This window comes from Castor canadensis, chromosome 2, assembly GCF_047511655.1.
Source record: "Castor canadensis chromosome 2, mCasCan1.hap1v2, whole genome shotgun sequence".
Classification (NCBI taxonomy): domain Eukaryota; kingdom Metazoa; phylum Chordata; class Mammalia; order Rodentia; family Castoridae; genus Castor; species Castor canadensis.
In genome coordinates, this window is record NC_133387.1 from 176,753,487 (window position 1) to 176,766,694 (window position 13,208).

Below are 13,208 nucleotides of genomic sequence, written 5' to 3' on the forward strand. Positions count from 1 at the left end.
TTTGGAAGGGGTGATTCCTAAAGCACAGTATGTAGCTCAGTCATTTGCACTTGCTTAGGACATGCGAGGCCCTGAATTTGATCTCCAGTACCACAAAAACAAGATAAAACAGAAAAGCTGAAACTGAGACCTTACGAAGTCCCGGTATGTTAGCACAGGAGCAGTGATTCCGTAGGAAGGGGCAGGAGGGTCTCAAGTTCAGAGCCAGACAATGCCAGGTTAGAATGAGGTGTCTCAAAAACACAACACAAACAAAAGACCGCAGGGCACAACCCAAGGATTAGAGAACTTCCTAACATGTGTAAGGCCCTGGATTCAATCTCCATTACTGCAGAAAGAGAGAAAGAGGCAGAGAAAGAGACCCAGAGAGAAAAGAATGTTTCCTGATTGCACCCTGAATTTAATTGTAAGAAACCTTCTCTGACTGAGCTACTACTGGTGGTAAGGATTAGTTTTGCAGTGACCATGACTGGGGTAGTGTCATTGAAGTCTGATGAATTAAGAGGTACAAGATTTTTGTATTCTATATTTTTTACTTCTGCCTCCACAGGTTGATGTTACAGACGGTATAATTCTTATTCCATATTAAGGAATTTTGTTCCTTAATGTTTTAAGCATTTCTCATAAACTTTTCAATAAAACGCATTTTCAAACATTATGTGCAATTATTGTCAAATTCTTTTCTTTTTGCCACAATATTTAACTGTGGAAAAATACATTAAATAAAGTTTATCATTTTAAACATTATACTTGAATAGTTTAATGATATTAAATGTAATCATAATGGTATGCAACCATTATTAGTACCCAACTATACTGTTCCTTCATCTTGTAATGCTGGGGCTCTTTACCCATTAGTTACATGATTATAAGGATAAAAAAAATGTTTGAACTGTCCTTAGTGATTCAGAGAACTAGCAGAAAATATATTATTAAAATAATAGTATAGATGTTTGACAGATTCCAAAATCTGAGAGAGGGAAGGAGCTCTAGCACAAGCAACTGCTATGAAACACCTTTAAGAAGAGCTATTATATATGAGAAAACAAGAAAAGATATACAAGATTTGTCAAATGTCATTTCAGAACAATACATGTTATTAACAGCTTTAATAATTGAAAAGAACATGATAGAGTAATTGTATTCAATCACTAGGCACTATGACAAACTGAGATAATGTTCTCATACAGAGTTTGTCTTTCATTTCTGTGATTCTAACTTATATAAATTTCCAAAAGAAAATAGTTCTTCACTTATAATTTTTATTTTCAGCAACCATCAGGATGTCACAGGAAATTTCGGACTTTAGGTAGAATCATTTCTCACTCTTTGTATTTGTTATGAGTAGCATTGTCTGTGCATCACACACACAATACACACACAAACACGCACACACACACACTACGTGGCCTTCAGTAAGAAGATTCAGGGGTGTTACAGTAGTTCATCACAGATGCAACTTTCTTTTAAATTATTGTGCTACAGTGTTGCCAAAAGCTTTCCTCTTTAGTGTCAAATAATGGGTCCAGATCTATCTGTCACTTTCACAACATGGTCATCAGTCAGAAATAATGGAAGAAGTGAAAGTTTCCATAACTTGAAGAACACTGGAAGTGGTATCCATGTATATCCAATTTGGGAAAGACTTTGTATCACAGACAAGCCAGGCTACAAGGAGAATTGAGAAATGCTGTTGGTGATCTAGGTGGGAGCATGACAAAAATAAGACTCATGACACTTTTTACTGAGAAAAAAGGGAGAATGAATATTAGGAGTAATTGACAGTTTCTCCCAAATATTCTGAATTTTTATAAAGTGTAATGTGATTAAAATATGCAATACATAAATATAGTACATATTGAAATAACTATTAAGTCCTATTAAATGTGCATGCCATTCTGGGTGGAGCATTCCTTATAATGTCTGTGCAATTCTATACCCTTGTGTTAATTTGTGAATCTTCCCTATCCAGAAGTGGTGTCTGGACTCCAATCTGTCTTTCTAAATGTTACACACAGTTCAATGACACACAGTTCTTCATTCTCATTCATTTCTCACCACTTCAAGTTCTGATCAAGCACACTTTTGCTTCATCATATATGACAATGAATATTGTCTTCTCAGATATGTTTAATGTTAATGAATGCTTGTAGCTATTATAAAATTGTGTCTTGTATTTTACTGCAATACTAGTTTTAGGGTTTGATCATTATAGGCATCATGTTTTACATAGTTATAATTAATTCAATTACTGTTTTTACCCTTCAAATCTTAAATGTTAGACTTTATCAATTTGCAAAAATATCTTTATATGTAGATTAAAACAATAAGAAACAAGATGTCACATTAGAGATAAAATCTTTCTTGTGTCTCCTTGGATCAGAAATGTGTCAGGGTTGTGGCCATATAAAGAGAGGTGGATGGCTTAGAATGGCAGAACAGGATGGAAGAATTGATAGTTAGAGACCAGGGCATATCTCAAAATATACTTTAAATCTATAAAAGAACAACAGATCCTAATGTACTGTGCTAAATGGTAAGCAAATAGGGGAGAATCCCCTCATTGAGGTTGTAAGCAAAAGTGAAGAGGATAGCCCACTTGAGAAACCCCACAGGCACACACATTTGTATCCTGCAAAAAATAAAGTTTAAGACAAAAAAAAGTGTCCCCCATGCAGTGAGCTGGTGCCCCAGTAGTGGCTCCTGCAACTGTTGACTCACTTACCTGAGCTATAATGGGAAGTCTACTTATGAGAGGTCTTAAGAAACCTGCAGGCTGTGAGGGCAGAAGATCTTGCTCTTTTATATCTCCAAATCCCAAAGACCTTCCCAGCTTCATTATTCTCAGCTAGTGACCACCTTGAGAATTGGTAGGGACCCAGTCTAAGAACAACTTGGGTGGAGAGGGTAAGCTGGATGCCTGACTCCATTCTAGAAGTGGAGTATCCACTCAGCTTACTTGAGTCAAGAGTAAAAACCTAACTCAGAAAGGCTGGAGCTACCCTTTTCCTAGCGCCCACCCTCATATGGAGGGTATAAACATCATGAGGACCACCCTGATTTACCCTGTGCGTGGACCTGCTGCCTCATGAACTTAGGTGCAGAGTGCAAACCACATGTTCAGAGTGTCATTCATTCCTCCCCACTCCCCACCTGCTGCTGGGTGCCAGGAGCTGAGTCATATCCCCTGGAGTTACTGCCTCACACCCAGAAACTTAGTCCACTACCGTGCCAGCATTCTTCTACAGGGCAATAGTGGGCAGGCCTTTGGGTCTATACCCAGAGAGGATCCAGGTATACACATCGAGGGAGCCACAGACAAGACCCTGAGGACCAGAAATTGGAGGAAAACACTCACTGCACTGATGGTCCCAGGCCTGTATCAACTCTCCTTTTAATAGCAAAGAAATATTGTCTCTTTTTTTCTCTTTTACTATTTCCCTTTCTCTGCAATAATTACACTGTGCTCTCTCACACCATTACTTCTTGTAACTTCATTCCACATACTTCTCTCCCTTTTCCAATTGTCCTTCTTTGTTTCCCTTTCCCAACACTCCTTTGTTATTATTACTTAATTTTAATACCTATAACATTAATAATGTTTAAACTCCTCATTTATCTCTTATATAAAAACTTTAGTTTCTTTCTTCTATAACATTATTGGGCGTATAGTTGTTTTTTCCAACATTTTTACTATATTTACATATTTATTTATGTATTTATTTATTACAGTACTGAGGTTTGAATTCAGCATCTACACCTTGAGCCACTCCAACAGCCCGTGTTTGTAAAGGTTTTTTTTTTTTTTTTGAGATAGGATATCTCAGACTATTTGCCTGGGCTGGTTTTGAACCATGCTCCTCCTGATCTCTGTCTCCTGAATAGCTAGGATTATAGGCGTGAGCCATTGGCACCAACCTTTTTCTTTTTTTTTTTTTTACTACATTTAAATATCTAGTTTATTTTGCATTGCTGGTTTTGTTATTGCTGACTGCTTTCTCCCTTCTGAGGGGTACTAAAGGAGATATCCACCCCCAACAGATGCATAAATCATGATGTAGAAAACCAAGATATATGAAAACACAAGAGGACTTCTCCAAAAACACATAAACACATAATTTCCCAATAACTGAATTCAAAGATACTTAAATGCCAGAAAAGGAATTCAAAAGTGTGCATTTAAAAATGATCAATGACCTTAAGATGCTTCAAAAAAACAACTTGATGAAGGAAGGAAATTTGTTAAAAGTCATAGATGAGAAAGTCAGTAACATGCATGAAAAGAAAAGAAATTGAGATTCTGAAAAATAAATCATGCCAGAATTGTTAGAAATAAAAAAACTCAATAAATCTGTAAACTAAATCAAGCAGACAAATGAATGTAAGGGATTGACGACAAGTTCAAGGAACTATTATATTAGGATGGCAAAAAGAAAAAAATATAAACAAGCATAATGAAACTTCCATGAACTCTGAGACATGATAAGAGACCAAACATAGGCATCCCTGGGATAAAAAAAGAAGCTGAGGCATGAAGTAAAGGCATAGAATATAAATTCAATGAAGTCATCACAGAAAATTCCCAAAGTCTAAGGACTAGTACAGAATCCCACAATGCCATTCCTGTGTTTATACCCAAACTTAGCACATGATACGATTATTTTCGCTCCTACGTTTATTGCAGCACTAATCACAATAGTAAGATCATGGAATTATCATAGGTACTCATTAGTAGTGAATGGGTATAAAAATGTGATCAGATCATTAAATTAAGTGAAATAAGCCAGACTCAGAAAAATAAAAATCATATGTTTTCTCTCATATGGGGAATCTGGACTTTTAAAAAAGACATGAAAGCAGCCAGGCAGTGGAAGTTGGTGGGAACAAGAGAGGATGATGGAGGTCAATATGATCCAAGTGCATTATCTACAAGTATAAAAATGTCAAGACGACCAGCGATTTTCCATAACTAATTGAAAAAGGAAAAGGGAACTACTTGACAAGAGGAGTAGGAAGGAGAAAAGGGAGCAAGTGGGGCATAAGTAAGGGAAATGGAAGGGATAGGTACAAAGTGCATTGTATGCATTTCGAAATGTCGTAATTAAATTCCCTTACTCTGTGCAACTAACAGAGTTAGTTAACACTTCAGGTTTAACAATAATTTTAAAGCATTCCAAGGTAAATGTAATAACAAAAATTTGTTGTCAGTATTATCTCAAAATTATGCTTTAGTTAGTGAATATTGATGAGAAACATTTAGTTAAGTTTTACTTTTAAACACATAAATCTGCATGAAAATATTTTCTAAAACATATGGTTTCAATGTCTCCCAATAGTTTTCATTTTTATTTTTAAAAGGAAAAAATTCCTCATCTCCTTGTTAGTCTTAGAAATTCCTCCTGGCATTTTGGCAGTACCTAAATATTTTCACCTGGAGACTGAAAGAATCCTTTTATTCAGGCTCCAATTTAAAATATTACAATGAATGCTGTTTTATGAATAGACCATTATATCTAAATACATAGTTAGTAGAGGTCAATGAAAAATTTAAAAAATCTTTCAAATCTTAAAGGCACAAGTTGCCTTCTCGGGTTTTCTAATTTCCACTTCTGAGTAATCATACAACAAAATGCCTTTAATATCTGTCTTAAAAATTTTCTAAAATTTTGAATTTTTAAATACCTAGGTTGAAACTTTCTAGAGCTCTAACAATATCTCTTAACCTTTGTATGTAATTAATCTGACATAAACTATCAATAACACCTATGTGACAATACTAATCCCTTGAGAATCAATGTGGAAAAGGGAATTTATAATTGTATCATTTTTCCAGAATTGATACTTGTGGGATAAAAAAATCTATTGGGAGGTTATTACCATTATTTGTTCCCAAATTCTCAATACTTATAATCTGCATAGACTTCATATCAACTAATCATTGCAGAGGAACGAATGACTTGGGAAATCAGTTCATTCATCAGCATTAGTGAGTCAAACTGACAGTATCACCTCCTCCATTCATCAAAGTCAGTTTTGACTCCAAAGCAATGAAGAAGGAAAATACCCAGCACTGAATTCTCTGGAAATAAGAAGGGGTATGTCTGAATCCGAGTAACCATTTTTAAAATTTTTATAGTCTCTTGCTGGAGTTTCTGTCTTAGTCTAAACAGGAATGCATATGTTTATTTTTTCTGACTCAATACATTTTCATATTAAAAGCTGCACTCTCAGATGAGTACAGAATTCCTTATAATTTCTTTCTTTTTTTTATAGCAATACAGGGGTTTGAATTCAGGGCCTCATGCTATTACCAGGCCAGCACTCTACCACTGGAGACACTCCCCCAGCTCTGGAATTCCTTATAATTTCCTTTTGTCCTGCTGTATAAAATTATGGCACAAACTTTCCTGCTTACTCACTGCAACTCAGGCAGTGTAAGGACTCTGTTCAACTATTGTTGATCTGTCAAGTTATCTCTAATTTCCTCTATCAATACTGGACACATTTTATTGATATTTACCATATGGAAGGCACTGTACCAAAACTATATTGAATGTACAATTTAATGTGGAAGAAAATATGGTATATGACACATGGTAATTAAAAGACCTTGCTGCATGTAACCATAAGAAACATACTCCTTTTTTTCCTCTCAGAAAACACTCTTATTAACTGAGTTTTCATTATTAAAGATTTTAATAATTCTATTATACAGCATACAGTGATAGAAGACAAAAACTAAAGGAAGCTTATAAGTTAAAACTGTGGTTCTAACTAATGTTCTTTTCTGTAATAGTCATAGCATTTGTTACTTGGGTTATACAAGAAAATTTCTCCATTGTTCACTTTGTGAAGCTGGATACTAGTGGCTCACACTTGAAATCCAAGCTACTCAGGAGGCAGAGTTGAGGAGGATCAAGGTTTGAAGCCAGTCCTAGTAAATAGTCCCCGTAACCCTAACTCGAAAAATTCCTTTACAAAAAAGGGCTGGTGTAGTGTCTCAAGGTGTAGGCCCTGAGATCAATTCTCAGTACTGCAAAAAGAAAAACCCTTTATGAACACCTATTTGGGAATAACACCATAAAAGCTGCAATTCTGTAGGACCTGCTTAATCATGATGTTGATCCCATTCTCTTGTCTGCCTTAACTGTCCTGAAGAGCAGAGTTTCTATATTATATATTATTCAATGTTGTATCATGAAGTTACACAACAAAGTTTGTTTTCCCTATTAAATTTGCTTTAACATCAGTCTCCAATATCAACATAACAACATCTCCCTGAATCGCTATCATTTTATATAAATACATATATATATATATTCACTTCTATTTTCTATAGATGTCATAGTAACTTCTTGCATACGTCATCCAAGTTATTGATAGAATGCTACATTCAAATTTTTAGTACAGGTCTAAATATGAAGCCACATGGAATAATAATTTGAAACTTTACACTTTATGACTAGTCTTTAGACATTCTGTGATTTATATAACTCTGAAATAATGTTCTCTATTTTCACCTACACCTCATAACTATGTGATGTTCATAAGATGACTATGAGATTCAGCCCATGCATTACTAAAGTCAGGATAACTCACGGTTATCACATTATTTTTATTCTATTAATCTAATAAAAACCCAATAAAACAAAAATTCTGGGAGTACATTAGCAATATGGTGATGATTCTGAGTCATTACTGCTTCTTTTTATAAGATCTTAAATTTTTTTGCTTTCAAAAGGAAACTTTGGGTTTGAAGAGACATGGATGAACCTGAAGAATTCCATGCTAAGTTAAATAAGCCTATCACAAGTGGAAAAAGACTGCATGAGTTACCTACATGAAGTATCTATAACACTAAAACTCAGAGACAGAGAAAACAGTAATGGCCACTGGCAGTTGGGAGGTGGAGGAAACAGGGAGTAGAGGTTCCATGGGTTCAGTTGTGTTAGATGAATAAGTTCTAAAGATTCTTTATGGAGTGTAGTGCCGATTGTTAATAATATATTATTGTACACTTCAAAATTTAAGATAGTAGGCATTATATTATTCTTATAACTAAAACAAAACCAAATCAAGAAAAAACCCAAAGTGTACAATGAAACTTTGGGATGTGATAATAAATCAATTATCTTGATGCTGCTGCTGTTATCATGAGTGTTTACGTATATCTAAATTGATCAAAGTAATACATTAAATGTGTGCAGTTCTTTGCATACATATTGCACATAAATTACCTGTTAAGATATAAGCAAATAAAGCATTACAAACTTTTAAGTGTTTTGATATTTGGTGTATGAATTTATTCATCTCTCAGATGCATAGGACAAACAGAAGCTAAGGAAATTGTTGGAGGGTAGGTTATTTGGGAATTCTCCACCAAGGTCAAAGACCTACAAACACAAGTAGGAAGCAGAGCAGAAGAGTAAAGAGTAGAAATTAAGAGCATGTGTCAGAACCAGCTTTTAGAGGAAGTTGTGCACATGAAATGAGTCATACAAACATGAGGAAGTCTGTGATAGGGATTTGTATTTAATGGGACAATAAGAAGCAAGGAACACAGGAACAAACAATAACTTGGGCAATAAAAGAGTCAGAAATGTGGAAGGATAAGTGTCAGAGTTGGTTTTATGCTATTATTATAGGATCTCACATTGTACATAATGTGTGACGAACAGAAATTTGACTCAAAGTTCTGGAGGTTTAGAAGATCAAACAGGTTTAGAAGACACAAGGATGCATTGGCAAGGGAGTATGTGCTCCCTAGTGTCATGGTGATTGACTGAAGTACAAAAGTATATATACGTAACATAGACAGTGGAAGCCCAATTTACTCTCACATTTAGCCACCAAAGCTTTGAAAACAATCTGTACAATTTGTCCATGTTCCATTCTTGTCTTAAAGGTCTCACTTCTCAGTACTGTTACACTGGTGACTAAGTTTCCAAAAAATAAAATTTGGGAGTCTATTCAATCCATATCAATATAGAAACTCAGCTTCTTAAATATTACAGGAGATATTAAAATAAATGACTAGGATATTGTAAAGAATAGATTGCAAATTATCTTCTGGTGTTACAAATCAGCAAGAGTTTGGCTTGTTCATGAGTCAAATATTTCATCCTCTAGCCATTCTTAAATTCTTGGAGTAAAGTATAGATTTGGCTCAGGATAGGGTTGGTTGTCCTCTACAGGAGTTGGCCCACTGGAGAGTCAGAAGAAAGGAGGGATTAGGCAATAATGTAGTGGGTGCATAACATAAATCCTCTAGGGATTTGTTTTCAAAATATCTTCAACTACATGGTGCTTTCAATCCTTCATGATTATTTTTAGTTTTTAGTTTCTGCCCCTTTTGATTTCTTTTTCATGGCAAATGACACAGAAGAAACATTTTTAAATTGAGTATATGATGTCATTTGTCTTTAACATCTTAAGAGTTAATATTAATAAGGCTTATATTTTTTCTTGTTTGTGTAGTAGAGAGAAGAAGCCCATGGTGGAAAATGTTACTCACATTTTTTGAGTCAACATGTATAATTTTCTTGTGGTTGAGAAGGCAGTGCCACCTTGTTTGGAGAAAAATTTAATGCATCTATTCTCTATAAATATAGAGATACTCACTAGCATATCCTAGATGGGCAGGCTTCCTGGAGTGTGGCAAAGTAGAAAGTTGTGATAGAAGTATTTTGTGTGGTCAGCATGGTGTCATTTTTTTTGTTTTTATTTTTATGAAAACATTAGTGGAAAAGAAACTGATATATTATAAAATTCATCCTTTCCAAGTTTTTAATTCATTGAATTTTTGGAGTTGTACAACTATCCTTATGTTCTACTTGTACAATATTTTCAAAGACAATATGCATGAGTAGTCAGATCCTAGCATCTCCATTCTCACAGCTGCTGACTGACACCAAGCTACTTTCTGTTGGTATGAATTTGTCTGCTAAGGACACCTCATATATATCAGGTCATACAGTCATGTGGCCTGTTGTGACTAGTTTCTTTGACTTCACATGTTTCATGTTCATTCAAAATGTAGCAAATCTCAAGTTCAAGTTTTCTATTGCAGAATAATGCTGCATTACACAAATACACTAAACCTTGCTTGCCCACAAATAACTGAATGACATTTGGGTAGTAAATTGTTTTTCCATGTTCTTTATCCATTTTCCATCCCAGCAATAATCACTGAGGGTGCTTTTTCTTTTTTACCTTCAAATCTACACTTATGTTTATCTTTTTCATATGAATCTTCCTGAGAAATTTGAATTGTTATCACTGCATAATGTATAATAATCAGAAATTTACTTGGCTGCAATTTTCATTGGAATTTCTCTAACAAATCATGATGATTTGCATATTTTCAGGTGTTTCTTGATAATTTGTTTATTTTTAGTAGAATAATGTTTACTCAGACACTCAAAGATTTTTTAAATTGAATTGTCTTTTTTAATGTTTTTGTAGCTAGAGTTCTTTAGATAGTCTGACTATAAGTTAATCCTCAGAAACATTGCTTCTAAATATTTTTCCCATTTTGTGTTTTCTTTTCACCTTTTGGATGTGCTCCTGAAAGCATAGAATTTTAAAAATTTTCATGACATCCAATTTATTATTTTTGTCACCAATAGCCTCTGATTTGGCCATCTTATCAACAGAGAATAATCAAATCCAAACAGAGAGATTTAAGCTTCTAAAAAATTGTTGTAATGTTTACTCTTGCATTGAGGTCCATTTGAGTTAAATTTTGTGGTTTATATGAGATTGAAGTCCTCATTAACTCTTTTAGATATAGCTAATTAAATTTCTGATCATCCTTCATTGAAAAAATTATTTCCCCTTTTTAATTGTCATGAAAATTCAGTTCATGATACATGTTCATTTATTCAGGATTCAGTTCTATTCCCTTGATCTGAATGTCTGTATTTTGGACAGTACAAACTGTTGACTAACCTAAGAGTGTAGAATGTTTTCAATTGGAGAAATGTTAGACCTCCACTTTGCTCTTCTCTTTCAAATTTTCTTTGGTTATTTTTAGTTGTTGCATCTCAAAGGATTATATGATCAGCCTGTCAATGTATGCAAATAGAAGATATGAATGCTTGATAGGGAATATACTGAATTTGTCACTATACTTGGGAAATATTGTCATTTTTATAATGTTGACTCTTGATTCATGAGCATGGATGTCTTTCCATTTATATTAGTTTGTAACTACAATGTTTTGTAGTTTTCTATGCAGTGTCTTTAATTTATTTTATTTATTCAGTTTTTAAGTAATTTATTTTTTTCATGATATTGCAAATGAATGTTTTGTTGTTGATAGCAGGTGTGCAGAAATAAAATTAAGTTTTCCTATAAATCTTGTCTTCTATCACTTTGGTTAATTTTAAATTAGCTCTAATATTTCTTTTTTATTGTTTCCTTAGGATTTCTATAACCAAAAGTATATTATTTACACATAGATAATTTTCCTTCCAATCTGGCCATCTTTAATTTAATTTTTCTTCTGATTATCCTACCTAAAATTCTAACAAGTTGAATTAAAGTGCAGGGAGGGGACCTCTCTTCCACTGAAAGACTTGGGTGGAAAGTCTTTAGGCCCCCACCATTAAGTTTCAAACTGACTTTGGGTATTTTGTGAATGTTGTTATTTTATCACAAAAATCATTTTCTTTGTAGAGGAGAATATATTACAAATAAGGCATAGAAAATGCTTTACACTCATCAAGTATTAGAATATTCTTTGGATTTAATGGAATGGATACTATTAACAACCACTCTTATACCATAGGACATAAAAAGGGATAACTTTATTTGATAGTTTTTGCATTTCCCAGATTGGCTGGATCTGAAAGTATTTGACTATTAATATAAAAGAACAAATTGCAGAAAACTGGAAATGACTGGTTGGAAAGATTTAAATTCTGTTTTGTACTTCATTTCCTAATAAGACAATCAAAAGTTAACTCAAAATTTTTTTCTTTTCCTACATAAAATTCTCAGAGGAAAATGGCAGAAAGAAATCACTCCACAGTGACTGAATTTATTCTCGCTGGGTTAACAGATAAACCAGAGATCCAGCTGCTCCTCTTCCTCTTCTTCCTAGGAATCTATGTGCTCACAGTGTGGGGGAACCTGGGCATGATCTTCCTGATCGGGCTTAGTTCCCACCTGCATACCCCTATGTACTTATTCCTTGCCAGTCTGTCCTTCATTGACTTGTGCCAGTCCACTGTCATTACCCCCAAAATGCTGGTGAACTTTGTGACAGAGAAGAACATCATCTCCTACCCTGAATGCTTGACTCAGCTGTATTTCTTGTGTGTTTTTGCTATTGCAGAGTGTTATATGCTAGCTTCAATGGCCTATGACCGCTATGTTGCTATATGTAATCCTTTGCTTTACACTGTTACCATGTCCTATGAAGTCTGTTCCTGGATGGTAGTTGGGGTGTATGGCATGGGTTTTGTTGGTGCCACAGCCCACACAGTGTGTATGCTAAGACTGATTTTCTATAACAGTGATGTAATAAACCATTATTTTTGTGATCTTTTTCCATTACTGGAGCTCTCCTGTTCTAGTACTTGTATCAATGAGGTGGTAATTCTGTGCTTCAGTGCATTTAATATTGTTGTCCCAACCCTGATCATCCTTGGCTATTACATCTTCATCATTGTCAACATCCTTCACATTCCCTCCACTGAGGGCAGGTCCAAAGCCTTCAGCACTTGCAGCTCTCACTTCTCTGCTGTTTCTGTCTTCTTTGGAACTCTAGCATTCATGTACCTGCAGCCATCTTCAGTCCACTCCAGGGATCAAGGGAAAGTGTCCTCTGTGTTTTATACCATTGTTATACCAATGCTGAATCCCTTGATTTACAGCCTGTGGAATAAGGATGTCAAAGTGGCCCTAACTAAGTCTCTTTAAAAAAGATGTTTTCTATGAGAAAGAGTATTTTGTTTTAGAAAAAGGATGATAATTTATGGAGGATTGGTGGTGAGAAAGGATTAAGATACCAGTGGATTCACATCAGTCATGAGATTACTGCTAGTACTTGATTTTGTGGAAAATGGTTCCAAGGGATTCACAGGCTCAGATATTTGGAGGATTGCATCTATGAGTCCATCCACCCACAGTCAGCTGCATCACCACTAAATAATTTTGAAAAAATTTATTATATACTATAGGTTATGTTTATGTATTTGAAC

The 13,208-nt window shown here is 34.6% G+C and overlaps 1 protein-coding gene across 1 annotated transcript; it reads left to right on the top strand.

The window, feature by feature from the left end:
• The first annotated feature begins 12,009 nt into the window (after positions 1-12,009).
• LOC109677207 (olfactory receptor 8G50-like) lies at positions 12,010-12,927 on the top strand. The gene has a single exon (XM_020153323.2). It carries the CDS (start codon positions 12,010-12,012, stop codon positions 12,925-12,927), a length of 918 nt encoding a protein of 305 aa, XP_020008912.2.
• The last annotated feature ends 281 nt before the right edge of the window (positions 12,928-13,208 follow it).

Bases quoted from the DNA above. Each gene is read 5' to 3' on its own strand.
- LOC109677207 (XM_020153323.2), top strand. From the start codon at position 12,010: ATGGCAGAAAGAAATCACTCCACAGTGACTGAATTTATTCTCGCTGGG.